The sequence below is a fragment of the Culex quinquefasciatus genome, chromosome 2, assembly GCF_015732765.1.
Source record: "Culex quinquefasciatus strain JHB chromosome 2, VPISU_Cqui_1.0_pri_paternal, whole genome shotgun sequence".
In the NCBI taxonomy this organism is placed as follows: domain Eukaryota; kingdom Metazoa; phylum Arthropoda; class Insecta; order Diptera; family Culicidae; genus Culex; species Culex quinquefasciatus.
Window position 1 is genome coordinate 6373620 of NC_051862.1, and position 26570 is coordinate 6400189.

General features: G+C 36.2%; 1 protein-coding gene across 4 annotated transcripts in view; it reads left to right on the forward strand.

Annotated features, from left to right (window-relative positions):
- The window catches only part of LOC6036718 (nostrin), a 113648-nt gene that overhangs the window by 68282 nt on the left and 18796 nt on the right, over positions 1-26570 (forward strand). For 2 of the 4 annotated variants that reach the window (XM_038251870.1, XM_038251871.1), the window contains one exon: positions 7222-7263. The exons of 1 other annotated variant lie outside the window; for it this stretch is intronic. In XM_038251870.1, coding sequence (XP_038107798.1) covers positions 7222-7263 — 42 coding nt within the window. Of the gene's footprint in view, positions 1-7221; positions 7264-24169; positions 25696-26570 lie in introns of those variants that run through there. One more of the 4 variants, XM_038251869.1, reaches the window with a different exon arrangement.

The window sequence follows — 26570 nt, forward strand, 5'->3', positions numbered from 1 at the left end:
TCCGGTTTTGTGGGCTTTCTTGCGTGATAAACAATTTAAACCGAGACAATGTTTGCAAAAAATCACGACAATGTTCTAATTGATTAGTCAGTCATCTGAGAAATTTTGATTAGAATCTTGCTGGGGAATTCGCTGGTTTTTATCTTAGTACTTCCGTGAATTTAAAGTTAAAATTTCTGCTTATCTCTTATTTCGCCTTTCCTTTTAAGTACGAACATCTCTATCCAAAATTCCACTCAAATCACATTCCAAGAACAGAAGCTAAACTATTAAATTTGTCGTTTGTGAAAAAAACATCTCCCGAAGAAAAAGAAACAGATAAACAGTGAACGTGTTCCCCTTCAATGATAGTGGCGCGGTGGCGGCAGCTAAACCGGCAAATTTCGGTCCTCAAGTGATACTTAAACTACCGCAGCTCATAAACGCAGATATAAAGTATAACGGATCATGCAAAGATCGGATTTTAGTGGCTACCGCTGAAACCAGATACCAACCGCTTCCCCGCGCGCGCCAGCCGACTTTGAGTGTGAACAAGTTTTTTGCGAATCAAAAGAGAGACGAACGTAAACTCACCAGTGAGTGAGATCAAGATGATCGGTGAAGGCCACTTTAACCCAGTGATATTTCGGCGAAATGTCGCGCGCGCTCGCGATTTGATCAACGCAGTTACGTTGGACCAACCTAGTTTATCTATAGAGTTGAACTTGGAGCGCGTTGGCCTCTTTCTCGGAAGCAGGTTGGCCAATGGCCAACTTCCCTTTGAACGGTACAGAGAGTGGACGGCAGCGCAGGGTGGTGACAGTTTTGGGGCAAGCAGAATAACCTCCGAGTTGGATAATGGTTTATTTTTCGCTGGGTTTGGCGGAAACAAGTGAAGTGAAGACCTTAGCGAGAAATAATGTGTGCGGTGGGTTCTAGGTTGGTCTGGTGACATGGTTTTACGATGCAGTGTGGCGAAAAGATTAGGTGGGATTAGACAAATGGAAGAAACCTAAGGAAACTACCCGCCACGTTGGGTTGATATCGGTTCAACAGTTGAAAGGTTACTAGTACTAGTGGGGTGGGCAGCTATGATGGGTCAAGAAATATAAGGAGGATTAGAATTAAGACTTGTAGAGTTCACCGCCGATTGGTTTCGTATGACAAGACCATCGTTCTTAAACATTTTCCCTAATTTTTAGCAACGAACAAGTTTCTTACATTTTTAAAGTCAATAAGAATGAATTTGAATTTATGTATCAAGCTCAACAACTTTTTCATCAATCTTCATACATTGTAGTAAGTTTTAAAGTATAAATAGTCGAAAATTTCACAAAATGCAGTGTATTTGAAATTACTCAAATTTATCAAACGAAGAGAAAATTTTAATTCATTTTTAATTAATTCAAGTTTTTGTAAACAAAATTCTAATTTTTGTAAACAAATTTCTAAAATTTTGGCTGATTTTTGCGTGACGTACTTTATTGATGAAGCCTAAGTATTGACGAAAAATTTATTTTTTGCGAAAATCAAAATTTTTGCGGTGCTGGAATTGGAATTTTCATAAAATTTCAAAAAAAATTTAAACAAGCCCAAACATGCTAAATATGATTATCAATGCAGAAAAATGCATTTTAGATTGTTTTCAGTTGATTAAACTTCTATTTCCACGGAAATTTTGAAGTTTTTTGGAAAAATATTTTTTTTGCCCCCTGATTTTTCAGACCAATTTTTAAGGGGGGGCGTCATAAACTTTGAAAAATATTTGCAACGGCCTTACAATATTTTAACAAAATACCATATTAATGAAATACCGTATTTTTCATTAAAATTTAAGTGTTTTTGAAAAATATGGTATTTTGTGAAAACTTGAGTACTTAACAAAAAAATACTATAATAAAGTTAAAATGCTTACGAAATATTGCTTCTCTGAAACCCATATTGAGAATTATGAAAATATTATTTTTTTGAGTTTTTATACTTTGAAACTTACAACACAATTGATTTCGTAGAACAAAGTTACGATATAAAATTCGGCGAGTCTGAAATTTGGCACCATGAAAGAAGCACTTCTTCCAGAAATATTTTTTTTTGAAGAATTTGTAGGATATTTTTTCAGAAAAGTTGCTGAAAATCGATGGATTCATGTGCATATCCATCATATTTCTTATGTACATGACTCTAACTTACATATTGGATCAATATTTGACTTATAATAAAAAGTTTTAGTGAAGTCAAATTTACCAGTTTTCTAGCTTTTTGAAATTGCCTCAAAATCAAAGCTAAAGGAACCAAGACGATCGAATAAAAATCTTGTATTGTACAATTTGTCACTAAAAAACATTGAAATATTGCCATATGCATTAAACAATACTAATGTAAGAGTTTTTCATCACCACAATATTCCTCTAATTGGTCGCAGTGGTATCAAGACTCAACAAAAAAAAAAAAGAGTTTTTCATTAAAAATCTTTTAATATAACATTTTCTATTAATTTTGTAAAAACTTTGATATAATTTTCATGTTTCAAAATATTATCACAATTGTCCAGCTCAGAGTGCTCAGATAACGACGGGTCGAAAGATTAACATCATCGGCATTCATTTTTATGAAATTGTCTATGATTTGTTTTGAAAAGTACACTGCCCGATTTCGCATAAATGTCCCATATGCAATAACCGCAAGCTAAGAAAACAAATTCTGGAGTTTTTTTTAAAGGTCCAAAAAAACAAATTTCCAGTTTTTGCTTTTTGGTTGTTTTTGCCTTGAGTCAGGGGTGTAAAAAAACACCCAAAAAGGAAAAATTTAAAATTTGGTTTGGTTAAACAAAAAAACTCCAGAATTTAAATTTTCACGAAAAAACTGGACATCCCTCTTGATTTCTAGAACAAAGTAATGGGTGTTTTAGGCTTTTCTGAAAGAGCACACGATTTTGAACCAAACTGCTTCAATAACTCCAAAGCGATGAAAATGCATATGGGACATTTATGCGATCAGGGGCAAAAAAGCAAAGTAATCCACTTTAACGACCCCCGGGTCTTTTGTGGTCTCTGTTGCAAGTTTCTGCTCATTTCTAGGCGTCCGAAGGTTATGTGTGGTGAGTCACCCAAAACCTCTTTTACGCAAATGGACCGACGTTTTACTTCCCCATCCGATAGAAGGCGTGGTCAGGCAAATCTCGTCTCGAAAAATGCCACCGGGTCCGTCTGGGATTGAACCCAGGCCATACTGGGGTTTATAGGCTACCACGCTAACCACTAAACCACCGGACCCGGCTCGATCAGGGGCAGTACAGTGCTTATTAGTAACTTGGCTGAGCTGTTTTTTAACTGAATGCCCGGTAACTGGGCTGTAGCTCAGTTTAAAAGCAGTAAAACGTAGAAATCTATAACATACTAATTGTATCGAGGCAAAACACTAAAAATTATTTAAAAAAAAATCAGAGGAGTTAGTCATCGAGTATTATTGATCTTCAATAATTCTGTAAATAACTTGTTTGTTTGTATCCAAACTAAGGGTATTTAAGATTTATGATATTATTAAATAATCTTTCCTCACAAAGCCTATCACTCCGGAAAATCTCAAATCGAATTCACTTCTCAATCCGTTCAAATCTTTTGCGATCATCTTTAAAACCAAACGGTTCCATAATTGCTTCCCTACCGCGCGAACTTCCAGATCCGCATAAAATCGGCTAATTAATTGCATCCGAAGAATTCCATTTAGCGAGCTGGCGTTTTTTTTTTTGTTTTCGCCCCTCATTTGCCTACCGTTTTTTATTGTTATTTTTGGTTTAAGGCCTGAAAGAACTCTGCTTACTCCCGGTGGTGGTGGAGCGATTGAGTATTTCTTATTGCACAATTAAGAATTCCGCAAAACCTCCACACGCGTCGGGTGGTTGGAAGAAAGATCGCGGGCGAAAAACGTTTCGCCTCTAATCGGTCTGGCCAGATGTTGTGGAAATTCTACTCTCTGGCGGTACCTTTTTTGGGGAGTGCAGTGCATTAATGTGCATGAATGCAAAAAGAGAGATACACGCCGCTGGCATGTGTGCCATTGTGGGGGATCGGTTGCTGATGGGCGTTAAAAGCTCTTGAACGGTGGCGTGAAGGCGTTCTGGGTGAAGTTCTGAAACGGTTAGACATTGATTTGAAACAGTTGTAACTTGTATCTGTCTTATGAGGTTTAAAACCATGATGAAGACATTAAATTGGGAGTTTCTTTTGAAGTAATTACCATGCATTTGTAGTGTTAATTAGGTTGAAGCAAAACGTACCTTTAATTATTCCCCTTAACGTTAGTTGTTCTCTATCCACGTATCGCATTTCAGCTGTAATGCCTAATGACCCAGTTTCGAAAGTCTTCCCACCACGCGTACGCTAGACTCAGTAACGCACCGACAGCTTAAATGTGTTCTACTTTTTTCACCGGGGTAAAAGATACCCCCGAAAAATTCCGCTACCGCAAGAGGTAAGCAACTTGCACATATGCAGCACACGCCGAACATCCCAAACTCGACGGAACGAAACTTGCACCGACTCCGAACTCTCATCGGTAGACGCTCCAAATCTCATTATCCGTATCAATTTCCCAAACGTCTACCGCCCCCCCGTGAACCACTCCGAGATATTCTCACCCGGATCAAAACAACCGTAGCCGAAGCCAACAGTAGCGGCGGGTGGCCATCTGGAGCGCTGCCCGGTTCTAATCCGTGCCATTTACTGTTGTTTGTAAAGCGATGCGCGGACATTTTGTGCGTTTTTTCGCTGGGTTCTGTTCTAAAGCTTCATGATGATGGTCCGCAGTAGCGTGCGCACGTTTCCCGGATATCGATTATTTCGTTTCCTTAACTGTATTCAAATCTTCGATTTTGATAGTTGGCGGAACACCTGAATGGATTGCTTTCTGCGATCTGAGCTCAAATTTGCAAAACTTAAATCAAATAGATCGGATTCGGTAGCGATCATTACAAGTTGTGGTAGCACTGAAAATTGAAAAGAGTTGTTTTTCTTAATTTAAGTAATTTTAATGTTGTGCAAACACACTTTTGATACAAAGCTTTAAAAACATTAGAATATCTTTCTAAATTTTGCATCTGTCTTGTAAACAAAACTATGATTTGATAACTCTATATGACTCGCAAAACTCAAGTTTGATTAAAACATTATTTTTTTTGTCATAATACGATTATCCGAAGTCTTTATCAAAACCTTCGGATAACCGACATTCGGATAATGGAATCTTCGGATAATCAAGTACATACTGTATAACATTTTGGATAGATTTTAAGGCAATGAGATATCCTTGGACAAATTTCAATGTGGATAATCAAATTTTCAGACATTCGAATCACAAAAAAAAAATTTTTGTTGTCTTATTTTTGATTGTCGAGTTTGAGTATGGACTCTAAGATAACGCTAAAAATGGTGGTGACGAAATATTAAAAAAATGCATTAAATTAAAAGTAAGAAAATAAAATTACACAACAATTTTTTTATTGGTCATAAGTCGATTATCCGAAGTCTATACAAACCTTGGGATAATCGAACGTAGGATAATCCAGACTGCAGATAATTAACTTAATTAAATTAAGTCAGGACTGTATTATTATTTAAAAGTGCCAACAATGAGTAGGCAATGGCGTACTCAAATTTACATTCTTTGCGAAAATGTCAATCCGTTTTTAAATGGAAAGTACAAAGATTTGCTTCCTTTCTCTCCAAGATAATTCATGTTAATGTAAAGGTCAACATCCGTCACTTTCTAACATTCACTGCTTTTTAAAACACTTACAAATTCAAAAATTGAACTAAAAACCCAACCGGAACCGGACCAGAGGCCGAAATCACTTGCTCGCCTCATTGTTTACCCATCACTCTATTTTGGTCAACCGCGACGACCACCTCCACGCGAGTGCTCTTGGTTTTGTGCAAAAACATTCGCGGTTCATTTCCCGTTGGTATAGTAAATAATGCAAAAATCTCTGCGTTGATCCGATTTTCCCGAGACCCTGCGTAAATCTTGGCCGCGTCACAGACGCGGTGTGACCAACAAATTCCGGACTCATTTGCCTCTTGCCTTTGGTCTGTTCCGCTCCACCGTCGTAGAATCGGGTATTTTGGTCTTAATTTCTTTGTTAGAGGTTGTCCGTAAATTACGTTGATCTGTTTTCATCATTTCGGTTCGGATCTTCTCCTGCGAGTACCCACGTACTTGATGCCCACCCCCCTAACCGTATTTGCGTCCAAACAGTCCGGTCCATGATGCTCTCCCGTGTGATGGATAGACGGTAGTAAAAATAAATCTTTCTTTTTGGCGGGTGCGCTGCGCACCCGCGTACAATTCACCAGAAAAGCAAAGCAAAGCAAGCTTCGGCTTCGGCCAGACCAAATTCCGGCCACGCTCGAATGCTCAGGGAGTCCCGGCCGCCATGTTCCGTTCCATGCCGAAATCTTTCCGAAGAACCGATCGACTTTGTTGCAATACAGTTAATTACGGCTAATGTGGTATTGTCTTAGTTTTTGGCTTCCCCTCCACTCCCAATCCATTATTCGGAACCATTCGACTGGATTCAAATTCCGGTTCTGCGGTGAGCGGCGAGCTTTCGATTTTGCTATACATTTGTTTGGGGCTTGTTCGTACGTGTTTGTGTGTGTGAATTTTGTGGTACCGAAATAATTACGAAATTAATCAGCGTGTATGGTTTGGGGGCTCCTTTCCTGTGGCCCAAATTACCGGTTCATAATGGTCGATGGAAAACTGTGCAAAGTAGGCTTCGACCACTTTCCACAGAATTCACTTTTATGAGAGTGCAGAAAAAATGGAAAACAGAAAGTCATCCTAGCAATCGAATACCTAAGCCCACTAAGCGCACAACTTGAAGCCAATTATCGACTGTAAACAACGCTTACAATTTTACACCAAGGAGGTAAACAAATCTGTTCCAAACAAGTGCACCCCACTTGAGACACTTGCGTTATCTGCCGATGCATCATCGCCTGCTGCGCGATTCCTTCTGCACCTTAAAATAGCACCTCTATATCCAAGTTTGTGTCAAATGCAAATGTGTGTATGTGTGTGTTATCAGCAAAACAAAACTGGGTTGAGTCTGTTGCACTGCGATAAAATTAATTTCTCTTTGAACTGTGATGAGCAGTGGTTGTTTTTGGAAATGCCTTCTACGGAACAACTGCAAGACTAAAAGCGAACTTTTGCCTTTCGTTTCTCTGTTTTTATTTTTAGACATTTCACAGGAGCTCTAGCGACCCCTCGCATGGATTGAAGGTAAAGAGTGACGGGTGTTTTGGAATCGAATGGTGCTGGAATTTTGTATGAGTTATTAGCTGGAAGAATTTTTAATATAATGCTTATATTTTCAAAGTCTTCAAAAGTCAACAATTTTTTTAAGTTGCCTAATTATTTAGAACATGATAACGAATTGTTTGATTTTTTATTAGTTCCGTTTTTTTAATCGGGAAAATGTAGTGAAAAAACATCAAAACTTATTTATTCCGTATTCAAAACCCTTTTATCTGTTCAACTTGATGTTACCTTATTTTTTTCAAAAAAAAAAAAAACATTCGAAAATCTGTACAAAGCGGATTCGCTAATTAGAACGACTGACAGCTGTCACAAGCTTGATTTTTATCGATTTTTTTTTCTTCGGCAAAGTTGTATGTTATGTTATGTTTTGGACTATTCGGAAAAAATAGTAACATTCTAAAAAAATGCAAGTTTTTTTAAAATAATTTTTTATCACAAAAACTGGATTTTGACAAACTTTACCCCATTAATTTTTTTCAAAAGATGCTTGATGTGTTTTAGTCGAGGTTTTTGTAAAGAAAAAAAAAACAACTTTTGAGCTTTATTCAATTCAATTAGTTTTTATTAGTAAATAATCAATTCACAATTTTGTAATTCTTATAACCTAATAGAGTTTTGGAGTTCCTTTCAACTATGATTTGAACTATAATTCATTTTGATGTAATTGGATATTCTAACAATGGATTTGGCAAGAGAAGGGAAAATTAAAAAAAAAAAACCTTCTAGATTTACTAAGGAAAAGGATAGAAATAGAAAAGCTTAAAGTACGGTATGCTGATCGGAAGGAACGCGGTCAAGAAATGTTGCGTGTTCTTTTCGTGACCCCCCCCCAAGAAAAGTTGACAGTTCGGTATGAGCGCGATTGACGGCGTGCGCGCTTGAGGTTCTTTCGAGGAAAAAATAAAAAGATTGAAAATATTCAAAACATAAAATTAAATAGATTAAAAATGTTTATTCTAAAACTTTTAACAACAATTATAAACAAAATTAAGAAATCAATAAATAAAAGCAAATTTAGAAATTCTTAAATTCTAAAACAAGAAAAATTGAAATTAAAAAAAATATGTAATTATGAAATAAGGAAATTAAAAAAACTATGTAATTATGAAATAAGGAAATAAAAAAACTATGTAATTATGAAATAAGGAAATTAAAAAATTAGGAAATTAGAAAACAAGGGAATCAGGAAATTTGGAAATTATGATATTAGCAAATTAGTTAAATAAAGAAAATAAGAAAATTATGAAATTATGAAACCAGGAAATTAAGAAATTAGAAAATTAATATGTAAGGAAATTAGGATGTTAGGATGTTAGGAAGTTAGGAAGTTAGGAAATTAGGAAATGAGGAAATTAGGAAATTAGGAAGTTAGGAAATTAGGAAATTTGGAAATTAGGAAATAAGGAAATTTTTATAATTAGGAAACTAGGGAATTAGGAAGTTAGAAAATTAAATTAGGATATTAGGAAGTGAGGAAGTTAGGAAATTGGGAAATTAGGATATCAGGAAACTAGGAAATTAGGAAGTTAGGAAATTAGGAAGTTAGGAAATTAGGAAGTTAGGAAATTAGGAAGTTAGGAAGTTAGGAAATTAGGAAATTAGGAAATTAGGAAATTAGGAAATTAGGAAATTAGGAAATTAGGAAACTAGGAAATTAGGAGTTTAGGAAGTTAAGAAATTATGAAATTAATATGTTAAGAAATTAGGAAGCTAGGAAAATAGGAAATTATGAAATAATGAAATAGGAAATTCAGAAATTAGAAAATCGTGAAATTAGGAAAATAATATGTTAGAAAATTAGGAAGTTAGGAAATAAGGAAGTTAGAAAGTTAGGAAATTTGGAAATTAGGAAATTAGGAAGTTAGGAATAAGAATATAAGGAAGTTAGGAAGTTAGGAAATTGTGAAATTAGGATATCAGGAAACTATGAAATTAGGAAATTAAGAAGTTAGGGAGTTAGTAAATTAAGAAGTTAGGAAATTAGGAAATCAGGAAATTAGGAAGTTAGGAAATTAGGAAACTAGGAAATTAGGAGTTCAGGAAGTTAGGAAGTTAAGAAATCAGGAAATTTGGAAGTATGGAAAGGAAATTCGAAAAATAGGAAATCAGGAAGTTAGGAAATTTGGAAGTTATAAAATACGGCTGGTACAAATGTTTAATTTTTTTTTCTGGAATTATTAAATTTTTCAATCCTTAAATTCTTAAATTCTTAAATTCTTAAATTCTTAAATTCTTAAATTCTTAAATTCTTAAATTCTTAAATTCTTAAATTCTTAAATTCTTAAATTCTTAAATTCTTAAATTCTTAAATTCTTAAATTCTTAAATTCTTAAATTCTTAAATTCTTAAATTCTTAAATTCTTAAATTCTTAAATTCTTAAATTCTTAAATTCTTAAATTCTTAAATTCTTAAATTCTTAAATTCTTAAATTCTTAAATTCTTAAATTCTTAAATTCTTAAATTCTTAAATTCTTAAATTCTTAAATTCTTAAATTCTTAAATTCTTAAATTCTTAAATTCTTAAATTCTTAAATTCTTAAATTCTTAAATTCTTAAATTCTTAAATTCTTAAATTCTTAAATTCTTAAATTCTTAAATTCTTAAATTCTTAAATTCTTAAATTCTTAAATTCTTAAATTCTTAAATTCTTAAATTCTTAAATTCTTAAATTCTTAAATTCTTAAATTCTTAAATTCTTAAATTCTTAAATTCTTAAATTCTTAAATTCTTAAATTCTTAAATTCTTAAATTCTTAAATTCTTAAATTCTTAAATTCTTAAATTCTTAAATTCTTAAATTCTTAAATTCTTAAATTCTTAAATTCTTAAATTCTTAAATTCTTAAATTCTTAAATTCTTAAATTCTTAAATTCTTAAATTCTTAAAGTCTTAAATTCTTAAATTCTTAAATTCTTAAATTCTTAAATTCTTAAATTCTTAAATTCTTAAATTCTTAAATTCTTAAATTCTTAAATTCTTAAATTCTTAAATTCTTAAATTCTTAAATTCTTAAATTCTTAAATTCTTAAATTCTTAAATTCTTAAATTCTTAAATTCTTAAATTCTTAAATTCTTAAATTCTTAAATTCTTAAATTCTTAAATTCTTAAATTCTTAAATTCTTAAATTCTTAAATTCTTAAATTCTTAAATTCTTAAATTCTTAAATTCTTAAATTCTTAAATTCTTAAATTCTTAAATTCTTAAATTCTTAAATTCTTAAATTCTTAAATTCTTAAATTCTTAAATTCTTAAATTCTTAAATTCTTAAATTCTTAAATTCTTAAATTCTTAAATTCTTAAATTCTTAAATTCTTAAATCTTTGAATTCTTAAATTCTTAAATTCTTAAATTCCTAAATTCTTAAATTCTTAATTTTTTTAATTCTTAAATTTTTATTTTTTTTATTCCTAAATTCTTAAATTTTTTGAATTTCTTATTTTTTAAATTTGTTTATTCTTAAATTTTCATTCTAGATTTATTAATTTTGGAAGAAATAGAGTTATTGATTATTATAATTTCGAGGTTTTCGTAAATTTTTATTTACGAGTTTCTATATTTCCGATTTTTAAAACTTTTCGAATTTCGACTTGTACATTCTTTTCGAATTTTAACATTTTTGATCTATGGAATTTATAAAAACATTAAAAATTAAAATTATGATTCAATTCTACATATTTTTAATTTAGATTTTCCAAATTTCAGATTTTTGTTGAAATTTTCTTTATTATTATTATATATTTAAAATGTTATTTGAAATTTCTGAAATGTTTGTTTTTTCACATTTTTGAATTTGTTGTTTGGTTGGATTTCAAAATTTCAGATTATTATTGTATTTTCAGTAAGAACATAGATATTTGTATGATTATTGTCAAGTTTAATTTCACTCTGATTTACTTCATTTTGGTCCCGCGAGTGTGGATAAATCGGACAGTGCAGGGGACTCATAATCCAGAGGTAGCTGGTTGGTACTAGCAATAAATTGTTGGTGACACGATGGCCGACATCTATAAAGACAACTTCTTTTTTTACTCCATTTCGACCGAAACTAAATCTTTCCTTTTAGTTTCAATATTCTGCTTTTTGAGATTCGGCGGGAATTTTAAATATTATTATCTCCAATACAAAATTATTAAAACGTTTGTAATTATCAGTCGCATTCAAAAAGAAAAATTACAATTCTTTGATTTTTTCATCAAAACATATTATAAACAAGCACCGCGCGAAGAAACGTCAAACACAATCTTTCCGTTTCTGTTACTTTTCAGCTGCGTACCGCTTAAGAAAAATCTTTTCGTGACCCTTTCCTTGACCGTTTCTTGGGCGTTTTTTTGTATGGAGTTTTGCGTTCCTTCCCATCTGCGTATCAGCTTAAAACTAAATCACAGTATGTTTTGTCCATTGACGTCGAAAAACTTCGCTGCACAAGTCAGCTTATCCGCTGTAGATGTACTTCATCATCAGCTCACTGAGAGCTTGGAATTGTTCTGCCTTGTTCCGGCAGGCACGGAAGCGCTTGAGCATCTCTCCAGCAAGAGCGAAAAACTCGGGAAGCGTGAAGAGGTCATCTCCGGTGACGTCTGCTTGTCCCGGTGAAGTACCACTCCCAGAAGCGGCTACTCTAGCGTACGAACCTCCCCAACCGGGAGGAACGCTGGGTTGGTCGATGGAACCGCTCCGCCGCCAGCTGCTGCAGCGTTCGAGCTCGATGTCTTTGGAGGTTGGCGGGACGCTGGCGCTTTCTTCTTCTTGTCCTGCTCCTCGAGGTACTTTTTCCGCGCGGCACAGCCACGGAAATTCGCCGTGTGGTTTCCACCACAGTTCGCACACTTGACGCGCGCTTTGTGCTGCTGGGCGTTTTCCCCCAGCTGGTCTTTCCGCGGAAGATTGCACCTTTCGGTGAAGTGGGTCTCACCGCACTTTACACACCGGGGTGGAAGATTGCAATTTCTGGAACCGTGTCCGAATTTCTGACAGCGGTGGCATTGAGCTGCGTCGGCCGGATTCTTCGTATAGAATCGCCACGTCACAAAGAAGCCGTCCAGTGCTTTGATCCGCCGTAGGTCCTGGATTTTGACGGACCCGCGATCGAAGTACAGGAGGTACAAGGTGTACGTACCTGTCACCGTAGTCGATTTTGAGAGCACCTTTATCTCTCGAGCCTTTACCTTGACGCCCGTCAGGTGTTCTTCCAGGTCGGAGATCGGGCGGTCCGGATATCCCTGAAGGACGATCTTCACTGGGACCTTCTCTGCAGGATCAAATGTGAAGAATTTGAAGTTTCGCAACTTCAACTTCTTCACCACCAAGTCGAAATGCAGCTTCTTGTGGGTAATCACTTGCACAGAAGTTTTGCCAATTTTAAGACAATATTGGAGTCCCTCAAGCAACTCGTCAACATCGTCAGCCAACGTATCCAAAACAAAAATTGGAGGTGGACGTCGTTCCTTCGGAGAGTTACACTTTTTCTGCTTTCCTTGCTTGCGCGCAAGTTCATCATCGTCGTCGCCAGCACTGCTGCTGTCACTGGCGGTGTTGTTTTCTTCTCCACTCAGCATCTCAAATTCGTTGCTGGTGGGAACGTTGGAAGTGGTTGTTGTCGTAGTGCTGGTGGACTGCTGCTGCTGCTGCTGCTGGCCGGAAGTGCTTCCGGATGCCCGGGTCGATTGTCTCGTCCGTACTGGGGACTCACGTGGACGGTATGACACGTGTAAAAACGATGGATCGGTGACGTCACCGGGCACGCTCCCGTGCGCGATGGCGGTCGATGCGGCGTTGGTGTGTTTACCTTTCTGCACTCTGCCGGTAGATGAACTTCGCGGGTTTTTCGAGGCCGCACTCGAACTGCCACGGCCACGGCTGGCCCTTGGCATGCTGGAGCAGCAAACTCGCGGGTAAACACGGTTAGGGGAAAGTGGGGCAAGTGTAACAAGCTAAGGAAATGCTCGTTATAACCCATTAAAAACGTTAAAAAATCTATCGGATTTTTTTATAATCATCTTATTCCAGGTCTTGGCTCAGACTTTGTTAGAACAAATTTTTAAAAAATCATGTTTTTTAATGTAAAAAAATTGATTTTAATTTTTTTGATTTTCCGTACGTTCTACTCAACTAGTGGGGCAAGACGAACAATCCGTTGGGGTAAGAGGAACGATGCATGAAACAACATGTTTATTTGCTAACAATTCAACTATTATCACTTAGATACATCAGATTACAATGTATTTGAAACCTTTCTTTCATTTTTAGATTAAGTAATAATATTTCACTAAAAATTTGATCGTTTTTACGAAACAAAAATTATTACTTAGATGATAAATAAGAAATTTTCATAATATCATCATATTTTGTAGGAACATTTTCTAAACAATTGTTTATCAGTTTTTAAGTACTTTTATGTATTTATTTCCCAATAAAAAATGTTGTTGCAGCAATTCGTAATTTTTTCCATACTAAAAATCCATATGGTACACTTGCCCCACCTGAACAAGATTTTTTAAAAGCTCTCTACAAAAATAACCAAAAGTTTAATCATACTTTCTAATAGGTGCAAGTTATTGGTAGGGACACTACTGATCTAGGAAAAATATCATTATGATAGAATGAACCTTAAAACGAACCCTAAGCCTTATTTTCTACTTTCCAAATATTATGAGAAAACTAAGGTTTTGAAAAAAACTTCATTAAATCTTATGCCCCGTGGCGTTTACGTCATTTTGGTGGTTATGTGGTAGTAGAATCAACTAATTGCATTGCTAGCAACAATTCCCCATACTGGAAATAATCAAAAAATTAAAAATTACGGCCGTACGAGCGATTGTTCCTCTTGCCCCATATGGTCGTCTTGCCCCACCTTCCCCTAATTACGGCGAAAAAATCGAAAAGTTTGAGGAGCTCCGAACAGTTGACTGTTGCTGGCTGGTGTTGCCAGTCCCGATGACGATTTTGAGCTTTATAAAATGACAGACGTTTTGTTTTTGACCATGTTATGATTTTTGAAAAATAGTATTTTTTGTGGAATTTATCGAAAATGCATTCCAAAATACAAAAAATATGTTTATTTGTAGTATTGATTTTTAGACGAAAAGTACTTTTGTAAATTTTGTTAAAGTGCAATGTTTTTTTAGCTGAAGCTAATTTTTAGGTTAAATAATTCACCGAATTGCCTTTTTTTTATTGAAAAAAATGGTGTTCACCCTTGTCTACCCTCGAAAAAAAATACGAAGAGCTGAAATATTTTTTTTAAAGTTCTGCCTATTTGACCCTCAATTTTCCATCGATGATATCTTTGAAACTATTGATCAGGTTCAATTTAAAAAAGTGAAAAATGCATAAAATTTCCAAGTTCTTGAGAACAAATATTTTAAGATTTTTGAAATCACCACTTACATTTCAGTAGGGCCAAATAAAATTATTAAACCTTTTTTATTTTAATATTTTTTAATCATTTTCGAAGGATTTTCCATAAAAATATTTTTCAGGTATTTTTTTTATTAATTTTTGCATAACTTCAAGCATTTTTTTTGTTGAAGGTTTGTGAAAGATTCTTTTCCTTTTATGTTAGTGTTTTTTAGAATTCAAAATTGAAAATAAGTGAAAACATGATTCATAAGTTTTTTATATTTAATTTTTAATTAGCGTTTTATCGAAATATTTTATTATAATTTATTGATTATTCATTTATTTTTATTTATTTATTCTCTGTCAATCTTGAAGGTTTTTTTATTTTTCCGCTTCTTGTCAAAACTATTGTTAGAATTTTCAATTACGTTAGAATGAACATGAAGAACTATAGTTGAAACGAACTCCAAAACTTTATAAGATTATAAGAAACACGCAATTGAGATTTGATTATTTACCAACAAAAAGTAACTGAATTGAATTGATTTCATTCGCTGCCAGCTCACATTAAATGCGAAAAAAATGTCCAGGTTCCAATTCGATTTTTTACAAAACTTGGTTGGTTGGTCTTTTATCATGAATTCGAGTATTTTTTTTTGCTTTCTTCAATGCGTTTTCCTAATTTTACCTTGAAAACTTTAGTTTTTAGTCATTTTGATCACATTTTTAAAAGTTTTTAGTTTTGCTTTTTAGATTGAAATACGAAAATTCGTAAAGAATGTACCACCCAAACTGAATTAATTTTGATATTCTAGCATAGAAAGACAAAATATATTACAGTAGAAGTAACTCTTACAATGTATAACAGGCTTAATACTGTTCTTCCAAATGCAAATTGATTTTCTACAATAATCATGCACAAATTCCTGTAAGCTCTCTTCCCCTGTTTAAACCTTTCAACCGCTTAAAATAAGCACATTTCATGCTTCAAACTAATTTATTTCGACCCATTTCGGGTGGGCCTGAACTTTCAACAGTCTCGTTGACTTAAAATTCCAACAACTGCTCCTCCTTCTAACGCGGCGCAACAACTTACCCAAATTTCAAATTCCACAACAACTCTTGGCTTCTATGTTTTTTTTTTCCACAGAGTCATGCACTCACTAATTCGTCCAGTTCCCTCTGTATTTTTTGGAGCATTAGCTCTCTACGCGTGACTCGACGCTCGTGTCCAATTTAGGAACGCCACCAGGTTCACGCAAACGGTCATACAAATATTGGATAATGAGTTTCAAACAAGAGGGAAGAGACCGCTTCGATCTCTCAGCATCCCATCAGCATGCGGGAGAAAATCGAGTTTAATCTCCGGTCCCCCAAATTGATCTCCCTTTTCATTCCGACGTGCGTGTGTGCTCATTGCATTGTTCGTGCATCTTTCGTGGTTTTTTTTGGTTCTACTCTCTCGAGTCGTCTCAGAAAAAAACACCGACTTAGTTCTGCTCCCGCAGACAAAACAAGCCAAACGAACGGCTTGAGACTAGAGTGGCGTTGGGTTGTGCGCGCGCGCGTACACATTTGCTTTTCTTTCTCAAGATCTCTTCTAGTAGGTAGGTGTGTGGCGGCGGCGCGCGTGATCTCGAAGCAAGTGTCTAGAGCGCGAAGGGCACTGTGGGAGATTTGTTTAAAATAAAGGTTGACAAAATATAAGGTATGAAGGATTGATACAATGGAAATATAAAAAAATATCTAATCCAGTTTATAATGGGCCTTCTGAAAATTTGGTATGGCAAATCACAATTCAAATTTCATTTAAATTAAGCAAAACAAATAACAAATGTTTTTTTTTTCAAAATTGGTACTCATTTGATCTGACTTATCCACTATTTTTAAAAATAGTTTGAAGATGTCCAATTGATTATTTAAAATTTCAATTTAAACTTTTCTTAAAAATATTGAAAATGTTTTATTTGTTTGATTCGTTTGTCTTTCTTAAAGATTTCATTTTTGAGATACAATTGTATTTTTGTACAATATAAGTTCAGATAGTAGGATAAAAGGTCCAGAATTCCCCCTTGTGTTGAACTTAAATAGAAAATAAAATTATTTTATTGTGATTATCGTAGATAACATGATAAAATTGAAATTTGGCAGATAATGAGTCCATAACCATATTATTATTTTTTATAAAAAGTTGATGTGGATAAACCAATTTTGATGTAGAACTTTCTTCAATTGCAACAAAACAAAACTCAGAGCTTTTGGAATCGGGGCTTGACTTTATAAGAAAAGTCTTGATACAAAGTAAAAGAAGCGCCGAAATCAAAGTTTTTTTTCTTAAACGTCGAATGAACGTTGAACGCACTTATAATTCTTGATTTAATATTGATTCTCAGCAACACTTAGCAAACGGCAATAATTTCAAAGTCAAAATGAGAGAATTTTGATCGAGATTTCAAATGTACAGCAAAAATAACTAGAATGAAACGGATATTTTTTTATCAAAAATGTATCAATCTAAATACTTTCCACTATCCGAAGCCTCGATTATCCGAAGCCTCGATTATCCGAAGATTTGATTATCCGAAGTTCGATTATCCGAAAGTTTGTATGGGACTTCGGATAATCAAATTACGAACAATAATTTTTTTTCTTCGTTTCTTTTTTTCATTTCCTTGATTTTACATCAAATTTGAGTTTGCCGACACTATTTTAGTCAAATTTGAATAGTTGATAGATGATTGCCTAATAATTAATAAAATGCATTTTTTAAATATTTCACCACCGCCATACTGGGCGCCATCTAAGATTTAAAAAAGTTTCGTTATTCATGGTAGTTCTCTAAACTTTCGCAAATCGTTTTGGGATATTTTATTTTGTAATTTTTGATTTCGATGAAACTTTGTCCATACATTCCCTGTTAAAAAAAGCAATTTTGCATCCTTAGTTTTTCAAATTTTTAGGGTCTAAAAAGAGCATTGTGCAAAATCTGGTTCCAGAGATCAACATTTTTGAAAATAAGGTTTTTTTCAGGAAAAAATGTTGAAATTGTGGTCACCAAAATTTCAAAAAATATCTTTAAATCAAATTTACAACCGAAAAGTACTGTACTGAATTTTTTATGAAGTGTAACATTTTGGAGTTGTAAGGTTTACATTTTGGGATTTTTTTTCGTTTTTCGTTTTATTTAATACTTAATATAGGAAAACTACCCATGGAAAATATATGTTTTAAAGCTGAGAAAATTTCTTAAAATTTTCAGAGATGACTTTACAAATCGGACACTTGTTTCTGAGATACAGCCTCACAAAGAATTTGAATCGATAAAAATGAGTTTTTTTAGTGTTACCTAATAAGCCTGTAATTTTCTTTTGATGATAGCTCGAAACCTATTGAGTCGATTTTCACTGTTAAAAACTTTTTTAAAATTTTCTGATCTTTTCATTCAAAAAATAATTTCAAAATATTTAAATTTGGTCTAAAATTTTAAACGAGAATTTTTTTTTGCAAACCTTTTCAACAGTTTTTGCATGATGTTGAGAAATTATGATTTTTGGAAAGTATCAAATGTGTAGTCATGCAAAATTTCTGTTAATTTTTTTGATAAAATGCACTGTTTTTAAAGTAAGCTAAAAAATAGTTTTTTTTATTTTTACAATTTTTTTAAATATTTTGTGAAGGAGAAGCACCCCTGCAAAAAACATTTTCGAAAAGCTGAGTTATAGCATCTCTAATGTCCACTGACAAAACTTATGCGAAATTATCTGTTCATTTCAACAAAAACAATTTTAAAATCAAATCAAGTAATTTACGACAAAATCTCTTTTCCAAATTGTATTGAGATTTGCATGGATCAATGAACTATGCAATATGACAACTTTTGACACAATACAAATAAATACAAAATAAAAGTTTATTTGTGATTAAGTAGATAATTACTCTGAGATCAATTTTGGAATTTCGTGAAAAAAACACTTGAAATTTGTTTAATTACTAGGTTAAAATCAATTAAATACATTGACCCCGAATCAAAATCTTGTCAGACTGCAATATTAAAAAAAAAAAGTCAAACTTTGTCCACCTTCCAATCCCACCGTGCACAGCCTCCTTCGACGACACCGCGACCATCGCGCCACGCTGAGCGCCGCCGCCGGCTTAACCGTCGTAACAGCAGGGTGGCCACCGCCAACACTTGCGAACTCATCGCCTCTCCCCTGCCCCAGTCTTTTCGTTCTTTTTTAGGGTTGGTTGCTCTCTCCTGCTCAGTTCAAGCCGGGACTTTAAACACGCACCACACCACGGGGGAAAATTTCGGTCAATCCGGAACGGAAGTGGTGTCTCTTGTGCGTGCGATTCTTGAGGATTGTTTTCTGGAAGACGCGTTCCAAGTCAATCCGTTCAAATGGGCAACCTCCGGCTGGAAATTATCCACATCCTACTCTGTCTGGTGTTCGAGGTGTTCACCTACTTTGTGCTGTGCTTCAACCTGATCCGAACCTACCTCGAGCAGCGGGAGGCCACCGCCGCCATAGGCCGGTCGTCCCCGGTTGCGGTGCGGTTCTGAGGGGCAATCTCCGCCACTGTTCGGTAAAGAAGTTTCCACGTGTGGGGGTCCATGTGTTCATTGTTTGTTTGATTATTGGTAAAGTGCAACGCAGCGGAATGCGCGTTTGAAAAATTTCGAACAGTTTAGTGTGCAAAAGGGAATGAGGTGGGAAAATGTGATGAAAATGAGGAAAACCAAAACGAACAGTTTTCCTCTGTTTAATGTGAAAAGAGTGTGTTGGTTTTCGTCTGTGCCTCTAAAAATAATCATTTTACGATACTGACTTGGATCGGGTTAGACGTGTGTGAGCAGATTTGAATCTTGATGACGTGAGATGTCAGATGATGGTCGAGATGTGATTTGAAAAGTTTACTTTATTGAATTTTTTTTTCTGAAAATATGAATGCACGATTTTTGATTCTGAAACGCACTTCCATTCGAGCAATTTTTGCTTTTTTCTACAATGTATTACTTATGGGAAAACGGTCATTTCTACCACTCGAATCCGGTGCTCCATTAATTTGCAATATTTAATTTACGAAAAATATGAATTAAATTACAAATAAATTAAATAAGAGTAGATTTGATTCCATTGGCAAAATTCATATTTTTTAAAACTTTATCTTTATTTTGCCAATTACAATTTCAATTTTGTTTTCGTTTTGCTATTTTCTTATGTTGAGGTTATTCATCCTTTCTGAAAGTTACTGGATCTGGTTTAATTATTGTTTGCATTTTTAAACCACTAATAAAACATGGTAATATTTTTCTGATTAACCAATTTTTTTTTTGTTAAGTTCATGTCACTCAACATCAGCAGAAGTCAAGACTAACATTTCAAATGGGCCCATTGAAAATGTATCAAGACTTCCAAAATTTTCAAAATATTTTTTTCGAAAAGGTCATAAAATTTCTCAAAACTGAAAATTAGTTGCTGAGATATTGGCATTAGAAAATGTGGGAATGTTTGGATGCGACTTAAAAAAAACTTCTATGTCCCTGTTTATTTTTCTTTTATTTAGGCCGTTGCCGTTGAAAAATCAGGGGGCAAATTTTTTTTTCAAAAAACTTCAAAATTCTAATGAAAATAGAAGTTAAATCATCTGAAAACAATCTAAAATGCATTTTTATGCATTGATAATCATATTAAGCATGTTTGGGCTAGATACAAAATATTTGGAATTTTTATGAAATTCCAATTTTTTGTCAACACTTAGATATTTTGGAAACTAATGATTGCAAAACAACTGGACAGGTGTAAAATGCATTTTAAAACACTTTTTTCATTCAAATGTTGATACCATGGCTCGTAAATTCAATTTTTAATCTTTTTTTTTATTGTTTTGCCCCCTCCCTCCTCGACTTTGATCAGAGGCGAGGGACATAAACTTCAAACAATATTTGCAACGGCCTAACTGTATTTCAGTAACCATAGGTCCAATCTTCAATGTCTCTTAGGCAATTTTAATGGAAATTTTCTGAACTTTTCGAAAAAAAACAAAATATTTTTAGGAATCCCAATCATGAACACTATTTCAAAAATTTTAAAACTGGATTTTTTTTACATTAATAAATTTTTTTCCAAAAAAAAAATTGAGTTGTCGGCTATGGCTTAAAAGTTGCGATTTTTGTATCCTAAAGCATAAAAAATCAAAAATTAAAAAACATTTATTTTGGTAATCTTTTTCGTACAAAAAAAGTTAATTTAACATTCGGCATCTTTTTTTCCGTGTACTTTTTTTCTGAACAGTCCTCCTCACTGAGAATTTTGTCTCGAGCCTCTAGTCGATCTGGCTCGAGATCGAGCCTGAATCGAGTCGAGGCTCGAGCCAAAATTCTAAGTGGGTCATCAATACCTACATTTTTGCCGAAGACACCAGTGTCGGAAAGTATTACATTTCGCATTAAATTTGTAGCGATTTCGGGGTCATATTTCAGCTCATCGACCCATAATAAGAAATTTTTGTGGTTTGATTATCCTAAGATTCGATTATTCGAAATAAAAATTTCCTATTCACAGCTAATGCCTGCACAATTTCAAAAATATTACATTATTTTAGGAAATTTTCAAAAATGTATTTATTTTTAACTTTTACTGACTTTTTGCGGAGAAATAATTTTTTTGAACGGGCTATAATTGTTGAGTTTTTCGGACCTAAATATTTCTTTTTTATATAATATTTCAAGAAAACTAAACAAAATAGACCCTTTGTGCTGTGGATACAAAAGTATTTTTTTTAAATTATCAAGGCAAAACGTCTCATTAATTATAAATGACTGTTATGTCCCTATGCATACAATTTTATAAAGTGGGATCAAAACTACTGTTCATAATATCTTAATTTTTGGCAATATTCGGACATAAGAATTTATGATTTGCTTTCTAATATCTAATTTTGACGTAATTGTATATTTTAACAATAAATTGGGCGAGAGAAGAAAAACTTACCAAAAAAAAAACTATAGAAATGTTATTAAATTTGGATTTAAATTTGTATTTTTAAAATTTTTGAATCGTAACTTCAGTTCAGTTTTCATCATTGAACCAGAAATGTCTAGGTTAAGTTACGCTGATCAAGTGCATCTGCCCACAATAGTCTGGTGCCCTACAATTATCCTCTCTAGACGCTAGTCTGTAAATCTTCAAATTTGCATTCTCAGCACTCAGACTGTCTCGTCCAAGTACCGAAACAACTACGTACAAAGTACACGAAAATGACGCTGCACTTGAACCTTTGCGTTTATTTTCTCTCAAGTTTCTCACCGAAAACCCTTTTACCGATGTTTCAAGTCCAAACCCGAGAAAAGGCTAGATTTTGCAACAACGTCAAAAAATAGAGCCACAAAGTGGCTGAGAAAATAAGCACAAGAAAAATAAAGAAATAATGACAGTGTTTGCCGCCACCGGACCATCAGTTCACTCTCGATTATCGCCTTCTGAAAGAAGAGGAAAAAGCAAGTCGTTCGATCAACGACCGGTGAGAACATTTTAACATTTTCAACAATAAAACAACACCGCGCGAGCCAAAACACGTCGTCGTCGTCGTAGATTTTCTGACGATAATGATTATAATCATTATGAAAAACAAAAAGGGGGAGGGGGATGTGGGGTGTGGTGCTCAGATTTAAAATGGCATCACATTGGCGACATCTCTGGCCATTTTCGAGATCGACACACTAACTAGAATCGCGTCAACTGGGGGGACAACGATTTAGCAGTGAGGGGAAGCTTGTAATATTTCATGCTTTAGGAAGGACGGACCGCGGTTTCGGTTGACCGAGTGGTATTTATGATCGTGGCCAACAATTGGTCTGTGGCGGGAATTGGGACAGATTTGAGCTGGTTTTGTCAAGAAGAGACAAGTGGCGCGTCACCTGGGCTATTGCAGTTGGTGACCGGTTAGACAGTTTGTTTCATTAGTTGGGTTGGGATCAAAAAGATATCAATTTTCTTAAATTTAATGTCACAAATTGCTCGTAAAAAATTAAAACTGTGCAACGCTAGATAAAAAAAAATAAAACCAAAAAATTTCGTCTTATTGTCTATGTCCAAAGGTAAAGTGAACCGTCCACGGGGTCAACTCTCTTGGGCCATCAAAACACAGACAGTTGAGTGTCAAGTGGCGGCTAAGGAATCAAGATTTTATTTTCACCTCCTCCAACAAAATAAGTTCCATTCGCTTTTATTGTTTAATTGCAGCGTGAATGACGGAAAAATGGAAGGAATTTTTCTTCGTCATTTTTTATGATTTTATTTGAGATCGGGTGAAGAGATGGTTTGATTAAAATGCTTGTATTTGTTTGATTTTTTGTCAATTTTTCATAAGATTTTATTTATTGAATTAATAAACAAATCAACAGAAGAGCCAGAACCAAAAACACTTCCTACAAAAAAACCTTTAACGACCGCAAGTCGGATGACTTCTCGGCTTGCACGGTCATTTATCATTACTTCTCTGCCGTTGCTGACCGGGAGCAAAACATCCACAAGTACCCGTACAGCGCCCGTTTTTTGACCGTTTGGTCCCCGAACTTCCCACGACGGCCAAAACATGTCTAACAACCGCTTCCATGGAGGTTTGTCCGCGCATTTGAGGTGTGCGAAGATGCGCAGCATCCCACGAAATTCGGTGAAAAGCTCCAGAACCGACATCATCGCGATGGTATAATAGTTTCCAATTGTACGGTCTTTTTCTCCCGAATCGAACCCATTATCCGGCGTTTTTCCCTGTTTCCCGGAGGAGCTTTTTTTGAGCGGAGGGAAGTTTGGGGGGGGATCGAAAAGTAATTAGCCTCCACTCTAACGGAATCGTTACACATCCAGCTCGAACATGTATTCGACACATTTTTCAGTGAAGATTTTTTGGTGGGAAAATGGAAACCATCATCAAGTAGGCTGGTTTGTCCCAGTAGGCCCATTTAGGGGTTAGAATGGGAGAGAGACTTCTAGAAATAGACCGAAACGATTTCGAAGATAGGCCCAGATCATTAGTCTGACTTTCCTCTGTTTTGAGTCAAAATTATAAACGACCTCATCTTCATCAAACGTCAACAACACACGCCGCGGCGGTGGTGAAAGAGAGGGTCCAAAAATGTAGGCGTCAACCGCGTTGATCGCCACAGGTGATCTTCGCGGTTATCAGCACAGATCTCGGACCGCACAAGATCTCTTCAGGGGCGTTAGTTGTTAGGAGAGTTCAGAGCAGAGAGGTTAAATCGTTGAGACCTTAGCCTGGTTTGGCGCGGACCAGCTCACCACACAATCCAAGTAGCCACGGTGCGCGCCGGTCACCACCAACCAACCAACCGACCAACCATTTCAGGGTAGCATAAATCACGTGTCCGTCGTAGAAGGCTGTGAGTTTTTGCCACTAAGAGGCGGTTAATTGGTACGCAGCCATAAATAAAAATCGTTTGAACGTGAACTAAGGAAAATTCGCGTTCGTCATACTGATCTACCTCGTTTTTGATCCCTCGTGACGCAGCTTAGTGTGAAAAAAAAACGGTGATCGAAATGTGGCCCGCAGTCGAACCGTCACAATTGAATAAAAGTGAAACCGCCAATTAATTATTGATTGTTACGAGAGAAGATTTATTGCACGCGTGATAAGACACCATGAAGAAACATTACAGTGTGGAAATTGCCGGCAAGTACGGCGGTCGATCGCCGTCCAATATACTGGACAAGATCACCAAGCGGTACTCGGCGATCGGAAGCCGGCTGATGCGAAAGTCCCCCGGACGGAAGAGTGGAGTCGCGGAACCGATCACCGGCAGCTACGACATGAGCGGAGGTCGATCGGACGACTTCCGGCCCGAGATCGGCATCCCGGTGCTGATCTCCAAAACGATGAAGTTCGACTTTGATCAGGCTCCGTCGAGTCGACCTGGGACGCCGGCACGGCCCTCGCAATCCCCGGTGCCGGTGTCGATCACCACGACGCGATCATCCTCGGATGACAGCTCGAACGACATCTTTGTCGATGCCAAAAGCTCACTGCCCAACTTGCCCGATATCCGGTTCACGTTCCTGCCCGAGAGCAACAACAACTACAGTACCTACATGGACGAAAACGACAAGGAGAACCTGCAGCGGGTTCGGTCCAAATCAGCCCACAACTTACACCAGCCCGAGCTCCGACTGCACCTGGACAGCGCTCCATCGCTAACCCTCTGCACCGCCATGAGTAACGGAGCCCTCAAAGCTACCTCAGTCACCGTTCCCAACAGCCCAGCGGTAGACAGCATTTACGACTTCCCACGGGGCAGCACCAAGATCGACGAGTCCCCGTACGATCTCGAGCAAGCACATATCATCCTGAACGAGATCGACCTGTCCCTCGTGAGCGACGGTGACCACCATCATCTCTACCACAACCTGCCCAACGGAAGCCACGTTACCTCGTCGAACGGCGTACTGCACAACAACGCGTTCGACTACTCCGGAAGCAACCAAAGCATCCACTCCGACAGCACCCAGGAGGAAGAGTTCGACCTCAAGTCCGCCAGCTTCCAAAGCCTGGACGCGAGGAACCTGTTCATGTCGATCGAGGAACTCGACGAAATCACCCGCCAAATCAACGAGTCGGACATCTTCAAGGAAGCCGAAGAACCCAACGAGTACTGCGAGCATCGCAACCAGCTCCATCCAAGTGAGCGGCGACTGACGCTGCTCAAGAACAAAACCGCCCCAAAACACTTTATCGACTTTGACAAGAAGAAGGCCAAACTGACGCGCAAGTGGAGCGGATTCAAGCACTGGATCGGCGAGGAGCAGGACAAGATCAAGGAAGTGGTCCAGAAGCATGCCGCGATGCAGCGGGTTGGGGGGAAGCACGGTGGTGGTGGCGAGAGTGAAGTGGGCAGTGAGTCGGATGCCGTCGCCGCAAGTGCGTCCATGCTAGCGGAAAGTGAAACCGGGCAGGGTAGTGAGACCAAAGATCGGACCAACGACTCCGAGGAGCGGGATGAGTCGCGGAAGCGGAAGTCGTACAGCGCGGAGATCCTGGAGGTGAGTTCTTTTTCGTATTTGGGGAAATTCGCAGGTTAAACACTCGCTCCCAACTCATTCTGTAAAACTTTTGATAGAAACTTGCTTGCTTACTTCTTTTTGAGCTTTTGATCACTAGATTTCAGTTGAAAACGCTTTTTATGAGCTTTAATTAAACGTTAAAGTGCTGATATGTCATCATTAGTGACACGACGAAATTAGATGCTGTTCTTCTATCATCCAAAAGATTTCATTGGGGAATTCCAAAGGGTTCTGCAATAAGTACGAGAAATTGTGGTAATGTCATAAATTTCCCTGCACTATTTACTAGTGTGAATACAAACCACTTAGTTCTTCCAACATAATCTCCCTCAACACGTGACTTAATCAACCAACTCCGGCTTCTACACGAGCCTACTGCGCGTTCTCATAAAATCAAGATTAATGCGTCCCAAGGGAAATGGCAGCCGGTGCACAAAAATACGCCAACCAACAACTTGTCATCCTCACAGTCAGACTCGTCTGGGGGGAAGAAAATGAACCAAAAAACGCGGATCCTACATTTAGACATGACATGGGCATTGCGGCCGGGATGTGTGGGAAAATGTTTGTTTTACCGCCACATTTAAATGGGGAGTCTGCTGAAAAACACATAAGGCACAGATGCTCGGTTGGTTTGTTTTGTAAGATTTGTATTTTCTTCCGTGACACGGCGGCTGATGATGTCACACGTGGGAGGACAGTTCGGGAGAGCAAGTGCATCTGGGGGTTACAGGTGGCGGAAAATTTTGATCTGTTTTAGATGAGAATTTGGTTAAATCAACAACTAATTGATATTTGGTTATGTCTGGACTTAAACAAATAAGTAAACGTAGATGTGTTCCGAAATTTCCAAA